This window comes from Tachyglossus aculeatus, chromosome X3 (assembly GCF_015852505.1).
Source record: "Tachyglossus aculeatus isolate mTacAcu1 chromosome X3, mTacAcu1.pri, whole genome shotgun sequence".
Lineage (NCBI taxonomy): Eukaryota > Metazoa > Chordata > Mammalia > Monotremata > Tachyglossidae > Tachyglossus > Tachyglossus aculeatus.
In genome coordinates this window covers 25,908,154-25,925,866 of record NC_052099.1, presented here as the reverse complement: position 1 = coordinate 25,925,866, position 17,713 = coordinate 25,908,154, and the positions used below count along the sequence as shown (strand labels likewise).

Here is a 17,713-nt window from a genome sequence, read left to right as displayed (position 1 = left end):
GCTTAGTACATAATACGTGCTTGACAAGCACCACAGATATTATTAACTAGCAGATAGAGCCTTTGGTAGGATCATAGTGAGCCTGGTCTAATGTTCTCAGGTGAGAAATACCCGATAGGTACGTTCACCCCTGTAATTTGTTACTCTTGGTTTCTGAGACTCTTTAAACCCAAAAGAACAAATCTGCATGGGTGTCTGGATCTGCATGGGTGTCTGCATTTGTTCTTTAAACCCAAAAGAACAAATCTGCATGGGTGTCTGGATCTGCATTCACTCTATTTATTTATTTATTTTACTTGTACATATCTATTCTATTGATTTTATTTTGTTAGTAATGTTTGGTTTTGTTCTCTGTCTCCCCCTTTTAGACTGTGAGCCCACTGCTGGGTAGGGACTGTCTCTATACGTTGCCAACTTGGACTTCCCAAGCGCTTAGTACAGTGCTCTGCACAGAGTAAGCGCTCAATAAATACGATTGATGATGATGATGATGATGATAATTCACCCCAAAGCGCTTATGTACGTAGCCGTACGTTATAGATTATAAATTATTAATGTCTGTGTCTGCTCCTAGACTGTAAGGTCGTCCGGGGCAGTGAGCATGTCTGCCAAACCAACTCTGTTCATTCATTCATTCAATTGTATTTATTGAGCGCTTACTGTGTGCAGAGCACTGTACTAAGCGCTTGGGAAGTACAAGTTGGCAACATTTTTAGACTGTGAGCCCACTGTTGGGTAGGGACTGTCTCTATATGTTGCCAATTTGTACTTCCCAAGCGCTTAGTACAGTGCTCTGCACATAGTAAGCGCTCAATAAATACGATTGATGATGATGATCTAGAGACGGTCCCTACCCAACAGTGGGCTCACAGTCTAGAAGGGGGAGACAGACAACTACACAGGTGGACAGGTGTCAAGTCATCAGAACAAATAGAATTAAAGCTAAATAATAATAATAATGATGATGGCATTTGTTAAGCGCTTACTATGTACAAAGCACTGTTCTAAGCACTGGGGGGATACAAGGTGATCAGGTTGTCCCATGTGGGGCTCACAGTCATCATCCCCATTTTACAGATGAGGGAACTGAGGCTCCGAGAAGTTCAGTGACTTGCCCAAGGTCACACAGCAGACCTGTTGGTGGAGCCTGGATTCGAACCCATGACCTCCGACTCCAAAGCCCGGGCTTTTTCCACTGAGCCACGCTGCTTCTCTAAATGCACATCATTAACAAAACAGAATAGTAAATATGTACAAGGGTTCTAATCCCTTCCCCGCCACTTCTCCGCTGTGTGACCTTGGGCAAGTCACTTCACTTCTATGCCTGGATTATCTCATCTGTTGTACCAATCAATCTGCGCATCAGGCAGAAACTCCTCACCCTGGGCTTCAAGGCTGTCCATCCCCTCGCCCCCTCCTACCTCACCTCCCTTCTCTCCTCCTCCAGCCCAGCCCACACCCTCCGCTCCTCCGCCGCTAATCTCCTCACCGTACCTCGTTCTCGCCTGTCCCGCCATCGACCCCCGGCCCACGTCCTCCCCCGGGCCTGGAATGCCCCCAATCCCTCTGCCCATCCGCCAAGCTAGCTCTCTTCCTCCCTTCAAGGCCCTGCTGAGAGCTCACCTCCTCCAGGAGGCCTTCCCAGACTGAGCCCCTTCCTTCCTCTCCCCCTCGTTCCTCTCTCCATCCCCCCGTCTTACCTCCTTCCCTTCCCCACAGCACCTGTATATATGTATATATGTTTGTACATATTTATTACCCTATTTATTTATTTTACTTGTACATATCTATTCTATTTATTTTATTTTGTTAGTATGTCTGGTTTTGTTCTCTGTCTCCCCCTTTTAGACTGTGAGCCCACTGTTGGGTAGGGACTGTCTCTATATGTTGCAAATTTGTACTTCCCAAGCGCGTAGTACAGTGCTCTGCACATAGTAAGTGCTCAATAAATACGATTGATGATGATAATAAGCACTCAAATACTATTGATGGTGGCATATGTGAAGGTCTTCTCTGACACCTCAGTTTCTATGCCGTAATACCCCCTCTTTCCCTTGCCCAAAGCAGACAAAAGGAGAACATCGCAGGTCCTCAAGACCCAGAAATGATGGGGAAGGGGTGATTCCAAATCACTGACCTAAGTTCACATCTGGGCCTCTCCCAACGCCACAGCACATACGTGCATATCCATCTGTAATTTATTTTAATGTCAGCCTCCCTTTCTAGTCTGAAAGCCCCTTGTGGGTGAGAATCATCTTTACCTGCTCTCGTATTGGACTCTCCCAAGTGGTTAGTACAGTGCTCCGCACACAGTAATTACCATAGACTATCCCCTTAAAAGCCAGTAGAGAAATACATAGCAACAGGAAGAAGTCCTCTTGCTCCTCAGCTTTCCAGTTGTCTCCATCTCTCTTTTTCTACGGTATTTGTTAAGCACTTACTATGCATCAGGCACTGTACTAAGCGCTGGGGTCGACACAAGCCAGTCAAATTGGACACAGTCCCTGTCCCACATGGGGCTCAACTGCTTCGTCCCCATTTTTACAGATGAGGTAACTGAGGAACAGAGAACTTAAGAGACTTGTCCAGTTCACCCAGCTGGCCTGTGGCGATGCCGGATTTAGAACCCGATCCTTCTGACTTCCAAATCCGTGCTCTATCCGCTAGGCCACACTGCTTCTCTTCCTTTGTTAGATGTCTTGGAAATCTTGGAAATATTCCTGCTCTATCCGCTAGGCCACAGTGCTTCTCTACCTTTGTTAGATGTCTTGGAAATCTTGGAAATATTCTTCCAAGAATTCTTCCAAGAATATATTCTTGGAAATCCTTTGAAGGTGTTCAAATTGGGGAATTTAAATCCCGGCGTTACCACTTGCCTGTTATGTAACCTTGGGCTTCTGTGCCTCAGTATCCTCAGCTCCTCTCCCACCCCCTTGGACTGTGAAGCCCAGGCGTTACGTGTGACCTTAGTGGCTTGTGTTTATCCCATCGCAACGCAAGCACTTTTCTAAACACTGGGTAGATACAAGCTACTGTTTCCTCGGCAAGTCACTTAACTTCTCTGTGCCTGTTACCTCATCTGTAAAATGGGAATTAAGACTGTGAGCCTAGCGCTTAACTTAATAAGCACTTAACAAGTACCTTGAAAAAAAAATGAATTTGAGGGACCATAGTATTCTGTTCTGTAACTTTAGCAGATGCACCGTAGTTTCTTTTTCTGTTGCATTTGTCGATGCTCTGTGTTGTTATTGGAAGGAGAAAGAAGCTGTTGATGGAGATAGTTTACCACATAAATGAGTAGTGTGGGAAGATAATAATAATAATAATAATAATTGTACTTGTTAAGCCCCTCTCAGGGTCGCATTGGGAGAGTTTCCAGTACTCTAGCAGTCACGACTTTAGGAGGGAGAGTCAAGCGGAGGCATACCCATTCCATTCCTAGCTTGGGCAGTGGCTAGCGGGTGGAAAGCAATCTGCTACAAGTCAAAAGGCAGCAGCAGCATGGGAGAGAGTCGAAGGCAGAGACTCGTTTACTGCGCGGAAGGAGGCAGTGGTAATCCACGTCCGACTTTTTAACCAAGAAAACTACGGGTGCACTAGCGGAACGATGGCAGGTGGAAGTGGGGCATTTTGGGAGAGATGTGTCCATGGTGTTGCTATGGGTCAGAGGTGACTCGGCAGCATAAGACAACAACAAGTTGTTAAGCTCTTATTATGTGTCAAGGACTAACACCGGGTTAGATACAAGAGTGGGCCCAACATTCGAAGTAGGTGGGGGGACCGATATTAAATCTCCATTTTGGGGGAACCGAGGTATAAAGAAGCTAGCTGACTTGCCCAAGGACACACAGCAAATTAGGGGCAGGGCTGGATTTAGGACCCAGAGCCTCCAACTCTCAGGTCCATGTTCTTTAAACTGGTTCACTTAGGCAATATACTTGTGGCTGGATATCAAATTTAGGATGTCTGTAAATAGAAGCAGCTTTAGAGCTGAGAGCGGGCCTCCAGCTGAAGTTTCAAAAAGAAGTGTTGGGTTTCGTCCATGGGTTGTCCAACTCCCCTCTGTATTCAGTAGGCCTGAGCCCCGCGGGGGATGGAGACTGTGCGATTCCCATCTGTGTGTTCTTTCCCAGCACTTGGTACGGTGCTCTGCACACAGAGCGTGCTTAAATAACTTCTTTTGCTGCTGCTATTCCCAAGCGCTTAGTACAGTTCTCTGCACACAGTAAGTGCTCAATAAATACGGCTGAATGAACGAGGGGGAAGGAAATGGCTACTCCAGGCTTAACCACTCCCCGATTTCCAGTGGATGCCGTGGGAAAGGAGGGGTTGGGATGCATTGGTGTGTATGTGTGCGTAGAGAGGTAAGGCGAGGGTGGAGAATATAGTCCTTCCTTGCTCCCCCTCCTTGCCCTCAGCCTCCACCCCGCCTTCTCCTTGACTCATACACACGTGCCTGGCCCTTTCCTACGTGGCTGTCACCAGCAGTTGTTATTTGGAGGAAGACAAGTTATGTTCCTGTTCTTCCTTCCATTATTGTTGCTCCCTTATCCGACCGTTTCAGTGTCAGGTTTCTCCCGCCGGGTCACAAGCCGTACGTCTTTTGAAGTGAGTCAACTTCTCCCTTTCCTTTCTGCAACATAGCTGGTCCTGCAACCCGCTGTGAAATGAGAAGATTTCTTTTGCTTTATGCTACCCAGCAAGGGCAGGCCAAAGCGATAGCAGAGGAAATAAGTGAGCAAGCAGATACACGTGGCTTTTCGGCAGACCTTCATTGTTTGAGCGAGTCTGACAAGGTGAGAGAGATGACCTGCCTGCTCTTTTGTAGCGTAAGAAGTTGAAGGGCGTTCGTAGTGCTTTCTTCTCCGTTGTGTAGCTCTTGGCCTGTGATAAAAACGGCAGACCTTCCTCGAACACCTATATCGAGCGCCCGGAAATTTTGACATTTTCTGCTACCTTAAGTGAGTGATTAGCATTTCTTCTTCAGCGGTTTTTAATCAACTCACTTGGAAGGTTTCCGTCACCTTTTGAAATACACAGAAATGCAGGCGTGAGTAGGCCATATGCTTTTCATGTCAGAGTACCATGTTTTTTTATTGAAGTTGAACAATCAAGTGCAGCACTGGAAAGCTCGGCCAAAGAACATGTATTATATGGTGTGAATATGCAAATAGTCATAGGTCCCTCAGTACAGAGCAGTGAAATTTAAAATGTAGTGAACACAAGGTGTAAAATAACATCCCGAGATGTTCTGCAGTATCTGCAGCATCTCACTAGGATGCTGGGATATGCCCAGCTTTGTTGGCTGTCAGTTGTGCTACTGGGAGAACTAATAATAATAGTTGTGGCATTTGTTAAGCGCCTTCCAGGTGCCAAGCACTGTATAGATAAAGGTAATCAGGTTGGACATTGTCCCTGTTCCACATTGGGGCTCCCAGTCTCGATCTCCATTTTACAGATGAGGCGACAGAGAAGTGAAGTGACTTGCCCATGGTCACACAAGCAGTCGTGTCAGAGTGGCTCCAAGGCTCACGCTCTTTCCACCAGGCCAAGCTGCTTCTCACGTTAACCGGGTGAACCAGCAGATATTGAACAGAGGAAACACAAACAGCAGAATTGATCAGATTAGAAAGAGAATTTTACTCCTGGAGTCACTAATTTAAATCTGGACTTGGATACCGGTACCCTTCACCCTCTGAAATCTGCTCAGTTTCTGATGATAAAGTGAGCAGCGTGGCCTATCAGTAAGAGCCCGGGCTTGGCAGTCAAAGGACCTGCGTTCTAATCCGAGCTCCACCACTTATTTGCTTGTTTACCTTGGGTAAGTCACTTCTTTGCCTCAGTTACCTCGTCTGTAAAATGGGGATTTGGTGTCTGTTCTCCTTCCTACTTAGGTTGTGAGCCCTGTGTAGGACAGGGACTGTGTCTGAAGTGGTGATCTTGTATCTTTCCCAGCGCATAGCACATTCGTGGACACTGAGTGCTGAACTAATGCCCCAATTATTAAAGGAAGCTATTGATCGCTGCCCAGGTTTGCGTGGGGAAGTATCGGACTTGGCCGATCGTCGTGGTGAACGGAGGGGAATTGTTGATGCCGTTACAGTTACATTACATTGATGCCATTTCATGTAAAAAAATCTTTTCAGTTGTAGGTATTCAAATCCAGTTTTGTCAGGTGCCAAGCATCACGGGCTGGGAATACGACCCCAGCCATCTTTGGTGAGAGTCCGACTCGATCTGTCAAGCGTTTAGTACGTGCCACTGTTCTAAGGGCTGCGGGTAGATGCGAGGTAGATGGTTGGGCAAGTCCTCTGGGGTTCAGCGCTCCCGTTCCCCCTCCCACTTTGGGTGAGCCCCATGTGGGACAGGGACAGTGTCCAACCTAATTAATTCGTATCTACCCCAGCGCTTTGAACAGTGTTTGACACATAGTAAGCACTTAACAGATAACATAAAAAAAGAAGAAATAGTCAAAAGGGTCTTTGGAGATGCATGGTTGAGTAGGAGTTCTTAAAATTGGGAGTCTTGACGCATTAAGCGTGTAAATCCTAGCTTTTAAAACTCATTTTTCCTGATGTAAATGTGCAACATTTACTGTTACCGCAAAGGCGTGTCGGGCTGTTGAGTTTAGGCCCGGTTTGGCCATCCCCCGAAACTCTCCAAAATAGATCATTTTCACCTACCCCCGTAGCTGAATGTGCTTGTTTTCCAAATGAACTCTGCCGTAGCACATCCTGGGGGAAATGCAGCAGCCAACAGAGAGAAGTAGTCAGGCGGTACAGCAGCTAGAGCTACGTGACAGCTTTCGAAGGAACTGTCATTTTCAGCAGTTGGTTATGCTGCACGGTTAAGTTTACCCAAATTCAGGTTTCAGGCAAGCTGGAGTCCAATTTTTTACCAAGTCTGAGACCTTCAAATGAGATGAGCCTGAAAAAAATCAAGTTCACGCACAGCTCCGTCTTGGCCGGCATAAATGTCAAGTTGATATTTGTCATGAACGTGTTTCAATTTTGTGTTGGTAGTATAACCTGAAAACAGAAACCGATCCGGTTGTCATCGTCGTGTCCACCACGGGCACTGGAGACCCTCCTGACACAGCGGTAAAGTTTGTGAAGAGAATCCAGGACAAGACCCTGCCAGCTGACTATTTTGCTCATCTGCGGTATGGATTACTGGGTAATGAAACTTTGGATTCATTTAGTACATTGTGAATGATTTATAACTGGTGACTGATCACTTCTCTAACATACCATGGAGGCTGGCCTCTGGGGTTAGGAAATAAAGACCATTTAAAATCACATGGACTCGTGATTCATTTGGATTTCATTTGGACTTCATTTGGGCTTAAGGCTGCTGTCCAAAGCCCATCCCCTTTTTTCTGGAGCTCTGCTTTCTGACGTGGATTTTGAAAATACCGTTTAAGTTCACCTTCGTTAATGGCTCGTTATGACTTTTCAGGTTTGGGAGATTCCGAGTACACCTACTTTTGTAATGGTGGCAAAGTAATTGATAAACGACTTCAAGAACTCGGTGCCCGGCATTTTTATAACACTGGACACGCAGATGATTGTGTTGGGTGAGAACCGGAAGCTTTTGGTTCATCTGTAATAATGATAATGATAATAATTGTGTTATTTGTTGAGTGCATTGTATGTGCCAAGCGCTGTACTAAGCACTGGGGCAGATATAAGATAATTGGTGGGGGTGGGGTTGGTATGTGTGTTGTTTTTAATCATACTCAAGCACTTACCGTTTGCTAGGCACTGCATTACGTACTGGGTTAGGTACAAGATAATCCATTTGAACACGGCCCCTGTCCGACATGGAGCTCACAGTCTAAGGTGGCTGGAGAACAAGTATTTTTATCCCCATTTTACCAGTGGGGAAACTGAGGCACAGAGAAGTCAAGTTTCTCGGCCAAGGTCACCTAGCAGGCCAGTGGCAGATTTGGGAGTAGAACCCAGATCCTTTGACTCCCAGATTCATGCTCTATCCAGTAGGCTATGTATGCTGCTTGTGGGTTTTCTTACACACCTGTCACCAGTTCACGAATCTTTTTCATTCACTGATTCATTCAATCGTATTTATTGAGCGCTTACTGTGTGCAGAGCACTGGACTAAGCGCTTGGGAAGTCCAAGTTGGCAACATCTAGAAATGGTCCCTACCCAACAGCGGGCTCACAGTCTAGAAGGGGGAGACGGACAACAAAACAAAACATATTAACAAAATAAAATAAATAGAGTTTATTTATACCATTTTTCTGTGTAAGCTCTTTGTGGGCAGGGAACACATCTACCAACTCGTTCATATTGCTCTCCCAATCACTTATTGTAGTGTTCTGCACGCAGTAAGCCCTCAATAAATACTATTGATTAATCAATTGATTAAGCACCGCCACATTCTTTACTATTTGCCTTGACGCCCAGAAACCGGTTTTTAACGTCCGTTCTTTAAAGCCACCGCATTTGTAACGCAAGGACTCATATTATTCATCGAGATTTCAGGTACTATGTTTCTCTTTCTCTGTTCTCCTCCTCGAATTATTTCAGGTTGGAACTTGTAGTGGGACCGTGGATTGACGGGCTTTGGACTGCCCTGCAAGAACAGTTTACGTTACGGAAAGAAGACAACATGAGCGGAGCCGGCAGGACAGCATCTGCTGATGTTTCCTCAAGAACAGATCAAGGGAAACGGGCCGCACTAGGCATTGATTCACAAATTGAGCTTTTGAGACTGGATGATTCGGGGGTAAAATGTTCCCCTACTTCAACACAAAACGCACTTAACGTTCATTCAGGAACGCTCATCGAAAACTTTGAATCTTCACTGATTCGGTCCATCCCACCCCTTTCGCAGGCTGCTCTGAACATTCCTGCCCTCCCACCTGCGTATTTAAATGTACAGTTTCAGGATCCTATTGATGAGGTAAGTAGTGGTGTTTTGTGATAGAAAAGATGGTGAAAGCTTTGTTAGTCAGTGTGCTGGGACTTTAAACACCTTTACCCATCTTTATAATCCTGAACCTAATTGATTGGAGAGTAAGACCATAAAACAAAAATTCCTGTAAACAAATTCTGTAGGAAAATGTTTTCACCTCTGTTGGGGATGAATAAACATCCTGCTTGGGTCATTGTGATAAAAAACATGATCTGATAATATGTTTAATAAAAAAGTAGCAATGCCACCTCTGGCTTACATACTGAGCGCCTTAAAGCATTTCTCACATCTGGGGAGTAGAGAATTATAAAATAACCTTGTGAGCCCGCCTTCTAGACTGTGAGCCCGCTGTTGGGTAGGGACTGTCTCTATGTGTTGCCGACTTGTACTTCCCAAGGGCTTAGTACAGTGCTCTGCACACAGTAAGCGCTCAATAAATACGATTGATTGATTGATTGATTGATTAATAGGGAAACTGATGCACTAATTAATTCCCTCAGTGTAGATAAGGGCAGAACTGAGTCTCCAGTTCAGAAATCTCACTCCTACCAAATATGTGTGTGTCCCCAAGTAGGACACACTTGTGGTTGAGTTTTTGCTGCCATCTTGATAACCGGTTTGCCTCAGAGCAGTTGTTTCTGCCGTGAGGGCAAACGGTAGTGGCTGTCTCTGCCAGTTTTCATGGGGAAGAGAAATGTTGTTCCGCTGTTAATGCCGGGCATGACTCCCGGGCATCGGGCCCGGCCGGGCCCTTTGGGACTACAAGCCCCCAAGAACACTGCTTGCCCTCTTATAAATTGTCCGGCTGGGGCCTAATGAGGGCTGTGGACCGGGAGGGATAAGACTCCACTGCAGGAACGTGGCTGGGCCTGTTCAGACTCCAGGATTTCAGTCCCCTTAGATCTTTTGAATGCCCAATTTGCAGTTTTCATCATCATCATCATCATCAATCGTATTTATTGAGCGCTTACTATGTGCAGAGCACTGTACTAAGTGCTTGGGAAGTACAAATTGGCAACATATAGAGACAGTCCCTACCCAACAGTGGGCTCACAGTCTAAAAGGGGGAGACAGAGAACAAAACCAAACATACTAACAAAATAAAGTAAATAGAATAGATATGTACAAATAAATTAAATAAATAAATAGAGTAAAAAGATATGTACAAACATATATACATATATACAGGTGCTGTGGGGAAGGGAGGGAGGTAAGATGGGGGGATGGAGAGGGGGACGAGGGGGAGAGGAAGGAAGGGGCTCAGTCTGGGAAGGCCTCCTGGAGGAGGTGAGCTCTCAGCAGGGCCTTGAAGGGAGGAAGAGAGCTAGTTTGGCGGATGGGCAGAGGGAGGGGAAATGCAGTTTTGCATTTTTACCTATCGCAGGTGATGGTCGCATTTGTAACCGACTTTGTGATTAATAGCTATTAGATTGGTCCAAAATCCAGATATTATGTCTAGCTTGTTGTACAATTGAAAAGACAGACCAAGCACATTAAAGAGGTAACCATTAATTTTGAAAAGTTACTTGGCTTTGCAGCCTCAGTTTTCCAACTAAAATAATCTGCACTTGTCTACCCCATAGAGGTTTTCATGAAGGTTGATGTTGCTATGACTAGATAACGTTTCAGGATGTTTTTGAGTTCACTGTGTAAATTATTTGCCTCACTTTGCCCATATTTTGAAGAGTGTGTCAGTCCAACTTTATGGGATTATATGGAGCAGAGTTATTTTAAACTCACAAATCATCACTATGTTCTAGTTTATTCCATTTCTGCCTCAAAGAGTGTGTAAACTCACGCATTAACCCTCTAAAATACTGGAAGAAAGCAGTGTGACCTAGTGGAAAGAGCTCAGGCTTGGCAGTCCGAGGACCTGGGTACTAATGCGGCTCTTCCACTTTCCTGCTGTTTAATTTTGGGCAAGCCAAGTAACTTCTCTGTGCCTCAGTTTTTTCATCTGTTTAACTGGGTATAAAATTCTCCTGCTTAGACTGAGGCCCATATAATAATAATAATAATAATAGCATTTATTAAGTGCTTACTATGTGCAAAGCACTGTTCTAAGTACTGGGGAGGTTACAAAGTGATCAGGTTGTCCCACCGGGGGCTCACAATCTTAATCCCCATTTTACAGATGAGGTAACTGAGGCCCAGAGAAGTTAAGTGACTTGCCCAAAATCACACAGCTGACAATTGGCAGGGCCGGGATTTGAACCCATGACCTCTGACTCCAAAACCTGTGCTCTTTTCCACTGGTCCACACTGCTTCCATATGGGGCAGGGTCCCTGTCTGACCTGGCTGTCTTGTATTTAAGCATTTACCACAGTGCTTTGCACATAGTAAGTGCTCCACAAGTACCACAGTTATTATGATTATAAAGTCATTGGTCAGAATGTGAGTCCTAGTTCGTCAACTGAAATTTCTGTTTCTGTAGGAAGCCCGTTCACCCTGTGAGCCTTCAGTGGATACGATTTTTCAGGTTCCAGTTTCAAGGGCAATTCCACTCACTAGAGAAGATGCTCTGAAAACAACTTTGTTTCTGGAGCTGGACATTTCCGTAAGTTGGCAACGTTGGTTTTCTAAATAGCGGAAATGGGGAAGGAAATACTGACAGCAACTTACCTTAAAAGGGGTGATAATTGTGGGTGACCATTCCATTGTATTTATGGGGAGAAGGGTGAGAGAGAGAAGGGAGAATATTTTACAGGCTGGACCATCTCTGTTGGAACTCGTTGCTTTGGCTACAAAGAAGGGATTCCATATGGATAGAAGGAATTGCAACAAATCATCAAAAAGTAAACTTTAGATGAGTAAATACAAATGTATCATCTCAAATAATATTGGTGGTCAGGCTCCAGTCGATCTGTCCAATAGAAAGAGGGAGCTCAGTTGGATCGGCGCCGTGACAACTTTATCTCTTCGTGATGTTGACTCACTTGAAGTTGGCCCAGAGGATGCACGACTCCGAAATGTGTAAAAACAGATTCCCAGCGTAGATCAGCACTAACCAATCTTTGTTGGGTAAGAGGGCATATCTCCTCCAAGAAGCCTTTTCTGACTAAGACCTCCTTGCTCCTTTTCCCTCTCCCTTCTGCATCACTTATGTACTTAGATCCGTACCCTTTAATGTCTGTTTCCCCCCTGAGACTAGAAGCTCCTTCTGGGCAGGAGACATGTCTACCAACTCTGTATCACTTAGTACAGTGTTGTGCACACAGTAAGCACTTAGTAAAAACCACTGATTGATTGGTTATCATCATCAATCGTATTTATTGAGCGCTTACTGTGTGCAGAGCACTGTACTAAGCACTTGGGAAGTAGGCAACATATAGAGACAGTCCCTACCCAACAGTGGGCTCATCGACGCCTCACAGATTCTTTCTATTTTTGCAAATGGGGACTTTGGCCACATTTAGTTAAATTTTCAGGAACGTCGGACAGGCACGGTTGATTAACTAGCATTTGATATTAGATTTTAGACAGTTATCTGCACACAAGGTGAAAGGGAAAAAATTGATACCAATGCAAAAAAAACTAGCTATATTTTTATTGCTGGTAATTTACAAAGTAACTTTTTCTCGATCATCATATGCACTCACTAACGTACTTTAATCACCTTAAAAAAAGAAACATTAACATTTCTGGAAATTGGAAAATGAAAAGTTCTTTATTTTGTGTCTGGGCTTACCAGCAGCCTGTTATTTGGTAGCGTCTTTTAGCAGAATGGGGAAAGACTGATGCAACCATCCAGTTAGAAAATTGGAAATTCTTCGGCTCCGGTTTCTGACAGTCTGAGTGATGGAAGGGTCCATACGTCACCACCTTACGACTCCCTTCACTTACCTTTCCTCCCAGTCTCCTGAAAGTTTGGCCTTCCTGGCCCTTATCCCAGGGCCAGAAATGCCCAGAAATGACCCAAAGTCTGGGAGTCCCCGGATGTGGCTCGGTGGAAAGAGCCCGGGCTTTGGAGTCAGAGGTCATGGGTTCAAATCCTGGCTTCGCCAGTTGTCAGCTGTGTGACTTTGGGCAAGTCACTTAACTTCTCTGGGCCTCAGTTCCCTCATCTGTAAAATGGGAATTAAGACTGTGAACCCCACATGGGACAACCTGATCACCTTGTATCCCCCCCAGTGGCTTAGAACAGTGCTTTGCACATAGTAAGCGCTTAACAAATGCCATCATCATTATTATTATTATTATTTCCAGATTGGAAAGATCCTGGTGGGGGGCGGGGGTTGGTTTCCCTGGAGCGTGGACATATCCAGAGATGTCCAACTTGGCTCGGTGGTGGTCCTGTTTCTAGTTTTACCTGAATCCCTGGGACGATTTCTCCGGGGAGCCCCAAAACCCTCACAGAGCTAAATAATGCCACTTGCTCTAGTCAAATCAGTAATGAAGGTGGTTCATTCAATGGTTTGTATTTACCGAGCGCTTCTTGTGTGCAAAGAACCACTAAACGCTTCATAGAGTACAATACAATGGAGCTGGTAGGTATGTTCCCTGCTGACAAGGAGCTTACAGTCCAGGTGGGGAGACCGACATGAAAATACATTAATGAGGGTGAGGGTGGGGTGAATATCAAATGCTTTAAGGATACAGCTCCAAGTGTAGGGCGACGCTATTCTTGGAAGAGATGTGATTTCAATAGGACTCTGAAGGTGGGTAGAGTGAAGGGGAGGGTGAGTGTCACACCTAAGGCAGGACATGGATACGGGGTCAGAGGCAAGATAAAGAGTTCGAGAAGGACCAGCCAGAGAGATATGAGGGTGTGTCGTACGTACCCTTCGTCCTAAACCACCCTTTCGTGGTCTCGTTTTTACTTAGAAAACATCATTTTCCCACCAACCTGGGGATTCCTTTAATGTAATTTGCCCTAATAGCGAGGATGAGGTTCAAGACCTACTTCAGAGCCTTCAGCTTTTGGAGAAGAGAGATTTCTGTGTTCTCGTGAAGATTAAAGACGACACTAAAAAGAAAGGTACCGCACTGTGTTTTGTTGATTAGGAATGACTCTGTTAGGCCAAAAACTGGGGTGGTGGGTTGGAGAGAAAGGAACCGCAAACTCTAAGCCATTATAAGGAATGTAGGAAATAATACGATTTCTGAGAGCCCATCCCATTTAACCTGACTGTCCAGTAGCAGTGGCCAGTTAACAGATTTCCCACATATAGTTGACGACATTTATAATTGTACAGTGACTTGTGCGCAGATACCAACAGCATTTTAATTTTAAAACTTTGAACTCCATTACAAACGGAGGGACCAGTTTTGGCTTAGGAAAATCAACCAGTTGTATTTATTTGCCTGTCCCCATTTCTAGGTCAGAATGGAGACCATTCTTCCTAGTACATTTCTCTCTTTGTGGGGAAAATACCGCTATTTTATAAAAATTGTGAACGGGGGGAGATTATATAAAAGTATTTTTTGTGTCAACCTGCCTTGTACTCATCTGACTCTCTTTATCTTCATCCCCAAAAAGGAGCATCTGTACCTCAGTATATACCTGAAAGGTGTTCCCTCCAGTTCATCCTTACTTGGTGCCTTGAAGTCAGAGCTGTTCCTAAAAAGGTGTGTGTGTTTCCTGTTGTCATAAAATGGTATTTAATTGATCATGTTTCTGCTCCATTTTGTTGGGTACCGCATAAAGGAAATGTTAAAAGCCGTGTTCCTTGCCCTTCAAGAGCGTTAAAAGGGTTTTCCATTTTGTAAAGATGTCTGCTGTAACAGTGACTGATTAGTTGTTTTGGAGCCCTTTGGAGGGAATAAGGGCTGCCTAAAACAGGTGGAGACCCTCCACAGTCTTCCCGTGAGGGAGAATGGCCCCTTCTCCTGGGAGCCACTGGGAAGCCAGATGACCAACACCATGTACCCACTCTGTTTTTTTCAGGTATTTGTTAAGCGCTTACTGTGTGCTAGGTACTTTGTTACCGGAGTAGATGGAAGCTAATCAGTTTGGACATAGGTCCTGTCCCACACGGAGTTTACAGTCTTAATCCCCATTTTCCAGATGCGGTAACTGAGGCACAGAGAAGTTAAGTGAATCGCCCAAGGTGTCACAGCAGACAGGTGGCAGGGGTAGGCTTGGAACCCAGGTCCTTCTGAATCCGAGGCCCGTGCTCTCTCCCCGAGGCCATGCTAGAACCCAGTATTTGTTCATCTTATTTCCAGTGTTACTTTTTAAAATGGAAAGCAGCTGGATTGTTTCATTTGAATATGTTCTGTTTAACGGAGAGGGAAAACTGTATCCTCTTAACTGTGTAATACATTTAGAGAGGGCATAATTCCTGAGCACCAGCCAGAACAGTGTTGACATCCACTTTGTCACTAAGCTTGGTGTGGGCAGGGAACGCTTCTGACAGCAATATTATATTGTACTCTCTTCTGAGTACAAAGTATAATACAGTATACTACTGATAATGCACAATAGTACAATACTCTCTTCTTCCTTCAGTATTATAGTGTAGAGTAGCAGCTTGGCTCAGTGGAAAGAGCCCGGGCTTTGGAGTCAGAGGTCGTGGGTTCAAACCCCAGCTCCGCCAATTGTCAGCTGGTTGACTTTGGGCAAATCACTTAACTTCTCTGTGCCTCTGTTACCTCATCTGTAAAATGGGGATTAAGACTGTGAGCCCCCCGTGGGACAACTTCATCACCATGTAACTTCGCTAGCGCTTAGAACAGTGTTTTGCACATAGTAAGCGCTTAATAAGTGCCATCATTATCATTATTATCACTCTCCCAAGCGCTTAGTACCGTGCTCTGCACACAGTAAGTGCTCAATAAATATGATTGATTGATTAATTGAAGGGTGTCGGTTAGCAGAATCTCCTGCTTTGGGGTCAGGAATTTATAAGACATCAACATCCATCCTGCAGTAGTTTGGAAGGCAGAGCAGGAGCAGGTTGGAAAGAGATCGGCCACGGGGACCCAGACACCGGTTTCCGCATGACCAGCTCTCTGCCCAGCTTGGCAGGAAGATGAGAAAGAAACTGATACGGCCAGATTCGCCTGCCCTTATCACTCTCAGACATTTTGCTTCTGCAGTTCCTGCAGGCACCCTGAGTCTTCATTTCTCCCTTTCCCTTCCCAATCCTTGTCAACTGCTGGGTTCCCTAGATTAGAGTGATGTTTAATATTAAATAAAAACACATTTTTGTGCTGCTTTTACACACCGAGAATTCCTAAAAGCTCCGTCCCCTTCCCCCATCCCTTCCCAATTTATCCCATGTTCCCCTTAAAAGACCACAGTTAAGACTTATGTGTTGGCATTTCAGTATAAAAGTACGTACTGAATAGTCATAGGTCTTTTGAAGAAAGTTAAAGATAAATCTGGGCAAACCACATAATAAGTGTTCGGATACTTTTTTGAAAAGGCAAAATCCAGTAGATGTCAGTGTTATCCAAGGTTTTAGTAGAAGTATTGTTATTAACTACAAGAAACCTTTCACGTGTGACTTAAACAGTCTTATCAAGTTCCTCACAACAATCAGAATTAGTAATACTGTGGTTAAGGAATGTCACCAAGACAGTTTTCACAACCCATTGCTTCATGACTTGTATGCGCATGTGTTGTGTAATGCCTTAGGTAAAATTGTCATGTTCTCTGGAGCTTCACTTCAGATATAATTTCAGTAAGCTTGAAGTACGCTCAGTAAAGGAAGCCTCTGATTATATTTACAATTTTAGGTCAGTTTTTCTCCTTATATCATGCATATTCGTGTTGCTTGGGGAATTGGACTCTTTCAAACATTTAGTGAGACTACATTTTTCCTTAGGAAGAGCTCATTTTTAGCGTACATAGACATGAGTCTGTGGAACTGGCACAACCCTTTTTCATTTTACTAGAAGCATTTGAAACAGTTACGATGAATCACTAGCCCTGGACCACTCTGTCCCTTCCGGTTTGAGTTCGGGTTTTTCTAGCCTGTAGCATTCTATATCGGAGAATTCGAATCTCTGGCCGTCAAAACCCCGTGACGTCCTCAGCTCCTGCCCCGGCCCTCTCATAGTGAAAGGAGCACAGACAGAGTCAGGAAACCTGGATTCTTATCCCGAATCCTCCATTTGCCTGCTCTGGGACCTTGGACAAGTCACTTGACTTCTTGGTGTCTCGTCATTTTCCTCATCTGTAAAGTGGGGATTAAATACCTGTTCTCCCTCCCCTTAGACTGTGAGCCACGTGTGGGACGGAGTCTGTATCTGATCTGATTGTGTTGTGTGTACCCCAGCACTTAGCACAGTCCTTGGTACTTTGTAAGCAGTTAGCAGATACCACACATTATTATTATCGTTTTATTAGTCGTAGTGGTGTTATAGTAAGATAGTCTGAATAGCTTTTGGGTGAGAATTGTACCCTTGGCGGTGAAGGACAAGAAACACATCCATTGAATCTGCCTTCATCTTGGCCTGGGCCCCATGTCCTACTTCCAGGTATTGGATTTCCAGGAACAGGGAAAGCAAAGTTCAGGCTTAGAGTAGAAGTAAGTCTCCGTAGATATTCCCAGTAGTTTTGGACTTCATCACGATCCCACACTTCAGCAATTTTCTCAGAACGGCAGTGTTTCTCCCGATTACATGAGACTTCTGCTAGTTTAATTTGGCTTCAAACCTTAAATTAAAAAGAGCAAAGAGAACGGTAACGTCGATGCCCTTTAAAGACATTTTGCATCCTCCAGTTTTGTGACTAAAGGTTGTATTCAGACTTTATCTGCGTGCCGTCAGAGCAGCTCACAGTTACCCTGAAATACGTCCCCAGCAGTTTTTGCCTGACATTTTGG

The 17,713-nt window shown here is 44.7% G+C and overlaps 1 protein-coding gene across 3 annotated transcripts in view; it reads left to right on the top strand.

Moving 5' to 3' along the window:
• Positions 1-17,713, top strand: part of MTRR (5-methyltetrahydrofolate-homocysteine methyltransferase reductase) — a 33,420-nt gene that overhangs the window by 4,189 nt on the left and 11,518 nt on the right. For all 3 annotated transcript variants that reach the window (XM_038770512.1, XM_038770511.1, XM_038770513.1), the window contains exons 3-9: positions 4,645-4,796; positions 7,023-7,176; positions 7,459-7,576; positions 8,551-8,926; positions 11,374-11,496; positions 13,764-13,917; positions 14,419-14,507. In XM_038770512.1, coding sequence (XP_038626440.1) covers positions 4,668-4,796; positions 7,023-7,176; positions 7,459-7,576; positions 8,551-8,926; positions 11,374-11,496; positions 13,764-13,917; positions 14,419-14,507 — 1,143 coding nt within the window. In that variant the 5' untranslated portion in view covers positions 4,645-4,667. The remainder of the gene's footprint in view (positions 1-4,644; positions 4,797-7,022; positions 7,177-7,458; positions 7,577-8,550; positions 8,927-11,373; positions 11,497-13,763; positions 13,918-14,418; positions 14,508-17,713) is intronic.